Source organism: Glycine max, chromosome 6, assembly GCF_000004515.6.
Source record: "Glycine max cultivar Williams 82 chromosome 6, Glycine_max_v4.0, whole genome shotgun sequence".
NCBI classification, from domain to species: domain Eukaryota; kingdom Viridiplantae; phylum Streptophyta; class Magnoliopsida; order Fabales; family Fabaceae; genus Glycine; species Glycine max.
In genome coordinates, this window is record NC_038242.2 from 47743049 (window position 1) to 47748356 (window position 5308).

General features: G+C 35.9%; 2 protein-coding genes across 2 annotated transcripts in view; both read right to left on the reverse strand.

Moving 5' to 3' along the window:
- LOC100808120 (callose synthase 12) overlaps positions 1 to 1357 on the reverse strand; it is a 7965-nt gene extending 6608 nt beyond the window's left edge. Inside the window, exon 1 of the mRNA XM_003526234.5 lies at positions 5 to 1357. Within this exon, the coding sequence (XP_003526282.3) occupies positions 5 to 1000 (996 nt within the window). The 5' untranslated portion in view covers positions 1001 to 1357. The remainder of the gene's footprint in view (positions 1 to 4) is intronic.
- A 3014-nt stretch (positions 1358 to 4371) lies between these two features.
- LOC100782994 (basic salivary proline-rich protein 4) overlaps positions 4372 to 5308 on the reverse strand; it is a gene marked incomplete in the record, with an annotated part of 5343 nt that continues 4406 nt past the window's right edge. The window contains 1 exon segment of the mRNA XM_014776806.3: positions 4372 to 5308. Within this exon segment, the coding sequence (XP_014632292.1) occupies positions 4480 to 5308 (829 nt within the window).

Sequence of the window (5308 nt, forward strand, 5' to 3'; positions counted from 1 at the left end):
AAGCCTGCCAAGGGTAAGTCTTCCCCTCCCAAGCCACAATAATCGCCGCCTGAAGAAACAGTATCAGCATCACCCAAAGCCTATCAAAACTCCTAAACAAATTCCAAAACGACCTCTGCTCCACAAACCCAGTCTTCCCCACATGCTTCCCTCCACCACCAGCAGTAACAAAAAAGTTACTCCCAATATCAAGTGGCCACTTCAGCTTCTCAAAACACCTCCTACTCCAAAAATACTCATTTATATCGTCATAGTTCCTCCAAGCACTATGAGGAGCAGTTCCATTCCTACTACTATCAACCTCGCGCTTAATAGTATCATAAATAGGCTTCACTACCAAGTTCAAAAACGCGTTCTCACCGGAAACCGAGGGCATGACCGGTTGCCCGGTGTTCTCGTCGATGAAATCTTCCAAGATTCTATTCAACTCGTTCGCCATGTTGTGGAAGATGTAGCAGATGCACTCCGGCATGAATCGGAGATTTGCGGCCTCTCCCCAGATCAGGAGGTAGAGCGAGACGTAGAGGAGTTCGCGGCGGAGGTCTTCGCCGCGGCGGTGGTCGGAGATCCAGATGTTGGATTTTTTTCCTAAGTAGGAGCACCACGAGGTGTAATTTTTCAGGAGCTTCTTGCGGAAGCGGCGGAGCACGCCGGCGTCGAGCGTGTCTATGTTGTCCGGCGGCGGCGTGAGGCGCATCTGAGCGTTGGCGAGGTGGAGAACCAAATGCTCGCGCTGGTTCCGAACGTTGTCGCGCTGGAAGCCGAAGAAGAGCGCGAGCCAGTCGAGGAGGTCCATGTTCGGCCGCCATTGCCCGAACGGCGGTCTCCGGAGGTCGCCGACGGAGTGCAGCGCTGCCGCCGCCGCGCGCACCTCGGGGAAGCGCAGCGACGGGTGGTCGGCGAGGAGGTTGTGCACTGGAACGATGTTGAACGGCTCTTCGTCGCGGCCGGGGACGGCGGAGGCCGCCGCCGCCGGAGATTGACGGTGGCGGAGACTCATTGCATCGGAATCAAAAACCCTAGAAGAAGGTTGGAACTATAGTAGTAAAAGAAGTACTATACAGTAACGGTTTTTGAAATTTCCGAAGTTGAAGAAGGTGCTGAAAGTGTGAGTGGCGTTAGTTACAGAGAAAGAAGAAAGAAGAGAGAGAAAGTGGTGAATGGTGATGGTGGCTAACGTGCGCACTGGTGAAAAACAGAAAGAAGAAGAAGAAGAAGAAACGGCGCGTTAGCGCGTTTGGTGCGCGTTTAGAACGTTGAGATATTTTTTTATTTTTTGCATTAATTTTAATTAATCACTACTTACTGTAATTAATTAAACCGATGGATTTATTTTTCTATACCATAGGTTTTTCGAGTCGAGTAGTACAACTATGAAATATTTTGTTAACGTATTTTACTTCCCATTTTGACCTTCTTTGTCTCTTCGTGGTTTCTTTTTGAATTTTGAATTCGTGATTTTAATTTTTCTTTTCTTTTAATTAATTAAATGATGAAATTTTTTGTTAACAAATCCACCTATTGACCTTTTCTGCTTCTCGATTTCACCGTCGTTGTCTTTTTCCATTTTTTAATTATTGTTGTCGTGGTCAATTTATGGATAGAGATTCGTGAATTTGAAAATACCAATAACAGGAAAGAAAGGTTTTTACTGGGGTTAAATGAGAATTGACTGTCGAATCAAATTTTTACATGGAAAAAAAATAAAAATAAAATAAAATTTTAGGTTTGACTTGATCGTGTGAGAATATCCTTTTCTGAAAGGTGTAAGAATTAATGAATTAACGTCTAATAAAGTAAAGTAAATATATAAGATAATTTAGACCATACCAAATATATTTATAGATAAAAACAAAGGAGTAGATATTTGTGATCCTTCATCCTACGTTATGTTTTAAAAATTGAATTGGAAATTACGTTTACAGGATCAACTTGCTAAGGTTCAATCAAATTGACGGATTAAAAATTAAATCTACAATTAAAAAAAGGTTAATTTGTGTCACAAACATAATTAATTTGTGTTTCAACTAATTCAACTAAATCGTCTAATTCAAAAATTTTATCAATAATATTAGTCAAGGATTGGTATTTTTTAGTGTATATTTTTAAGATAAATAAAATTAAATTTAAGTATTACTAAATGTAATTGAAATATTTGTTTAACTTAATTTGAGTCACGGATTTTATGTACTCATATATGGTGAGAGAAATTGATTTTACAAAAAATAAAGTTCATTGGATTTACCAATCAAATTCATGTGCATGGAGCGTGCCAACCTTTAAATTTTAAATATTCTTAAAATATATATTAAAATCATGATTTTTTAACTTTTGTGAAGTGGAATCCACAATGATTCCTTATAGGATGATTTCTTTTCTTTTTTTTGTAATTCATTACTAATAATGTTGATACAATTTTTTTGTAATAATGTAATTCCATGCACTTAATTTCTAACGAGTAATATCAATATTACTGTACAAAAAACGACTAATATCAATATCAAATCTACTACAAGGGAATGCCTAATATTTAAAATAAAACAGACAAAAGAAAAAAAAATGGAATTTATATTTTATCAATTATTACCCAATTTTTTATACTATTGATTGATTAAAAATTCCCAAATATAATTTTTAAAATGATTATGATTAAAATTCAAAATCATATCATATAAAATAATTTATAATTGTTTTAATTATAATTAAATACTACCATTCTAAAATAATTAATAATATAAAGACATTTTAATTGAATTTAGCAATACTTATGATTTTGTGAAAAGGCAATGAACTATCTTTCCTTCTTTTGCGTGAGGTGAGGTCTTGTTGGGTATGGTCTATCTAAATTAGTAAAAGAAAGTTTTAAAAAAAGTAAGATTCTCAATCAATGGTCAACAACAATGAAAGTTTGTTTACTGATTTCAAGAATTCTCCACTTTTTAATGCTCATTTTCCTTTACTAAACAATAATATAATATTCCTATTACTATTGTTAAGGATGATTTATTTATATTACTAATTCTACTCATAAAATTATATTGAAATATAGTTTCTATTAAAAGATGGTAAACTTAATTTTTCAAAGTTAACAAAAACAGGAACTAAGCAATATGAAGCCCTATCTTCTTTACACTTAATAATAATTAAGTCGAATTTTCTATTATGTTGAAATAGACAAATTGTGGTTGTACTCGAGGGGGAAGGCAACTACATATTCAAAGAATTTTGAGTAGCTGCAATAATTATTTTTTTTTTTGAAGAAAAGTAAAAGGGTAACGTAACGTGCAATTTGGATGGCAAACGAACGTGTATTCTGTGAAATTTCATCTAAATTTTCTTAATTATTTAATAATTATATAAGTAATTGTTATAGAGTAAAATCCAATTGAACCACTTAATAATTAGAAGATCTAATTCAACATTAAAAATAAATTAGAAGACATAAATGTAATTTAACCATTATATAATAATTTATAAATTATTTTGTATTTATTTATTTATTATACAATTCATTACATCTCACAATTTTTATCTCTTATAATTTGTTATATGAGATATTTATACAAATAATAACATTTTTCTATAATTTGTTTAGATATACTAAAAGGCTAAAAGCAACGCCAGCTATGCATGATTCATCACAAAAAAGTCTCCAAATGGCATCGAGGTAGAGACTTTACTATTTTCCCTTTGGATGTGCATAGCAGCACATGCACCTTTGTTGCTGTCGTTAAGTTCTTCGAAATTATCAACAAAGGAGCGCAAAACAAGGAATCTTCTAACAATGTTTTTCACTCGTTTTGACATAGCAAATAAGTCCCTGGATTCATCTATTAGTATTTTTGTTCAAGGAAAAAAAAATAAAAGATTAAATTATAAAATTAAAAACATTAATATGATATGATATCAAATTAATATGAATCTCATACATCTACATTCTATTTTAATTCAAATATTTCATTTCTTTCCATCTCAATTCATACACCTCTTTCATTACTTTAAAGTTTTAGTCCTTATATTTATAAAATGTAATAAAATTTATCTCTTATCCTATAAACCATTATGAGTTTGACCTATCAAGTGATCAAACTCACTACATTTCAGAAAATACAAGAATCAAAACCATGTTTATATAAAGACTAAAATCAATTTTGACCAAGACTTCAATCACATTTTACCCCCAAGTATTTCTTTTTCTCTTTGATGGTTAGATAGCAAACGTGTAGATCACCAATAATCTAGAGTTACATATACTTCTTTAAAATATAAGTTAAAAAATAAGTAGAAAAAGAGCGAGTGATTTCTGCATAAAAATACTAGATAATCCTCACATCTCAAGACATTTTTTACATACGATGGTAAACCGTCACATTACATAAAAACTTTTATTCCATGCATAATAAAACACGCAATGATTTTGAGGGTTTGAACAGAGTATTTAGTTTGGTAGACAAAGTAACTGTTCAGAAAAGTTCTTCATCACCCTGACCATCCTCCTCTCTGAGGACCCACAGAGCTCAACCTGTCAAGTACTGAGTTGAAATCAACGGCCTGTCCACTCTCCTCCATCCTCTGGATCACACTTGCAACATGGTCACCCCTGAATCCCATGCTCACCAGTTTCTCAATCAACTCATTGTAGGGATGGTTGCGGACGAATTGTGACTGGTTCGGATTTCGGACCATGAGGTTATGCCCTTGTGGGGGGTTCTGAAGGGAAGCACTTGTTGGGGGATATCCAGGTTGAGCAAAATGAGGAGGTTGGGGTGGATGATGTGATCTTCCTCCCTCACCATCATACATCATGTATGCACTACTCGGTGGAGGAAGCGCCGGGAGGGACCCGGTAGGTCCATACATTTCACCTGGTGGTGCAGGAAAAGAGCTCTTCATCTGCTGGGGTGGAGGCTGCTGTGGAACTGTTCTTCCAGCTCCTCCATATCCATAAGGTATGGCATCGGCACGGTTAGATCCCTGTGGTGGAACTCCCGAGTATGGCATTTGCATGGCCATGCTGTTTGGCAGTGTTTCTGCAGGTGATGGGTTTGTTGCTTGATTTGGCTGGTACGGAGGGTACACATTTGGAGAGGAGGGTCTTACTTGAGATTGCATTGGGGGTGGCTGTGAAGGCTGCACCTGCTGTGACCATTGCTGTTGCTGCTGCTGCGGCGGCTGCTGCTGTTGTTGTGGCTGCTGATAGTGAGAAAATTGTTGCACAGGTGGGGATGGGGTTACTTGAGACGGTGTTGGTTGTGGAGCCACAAGTTGGGGTGTTCGATATTGTTGATCGGATGGTAAGTACTGATTC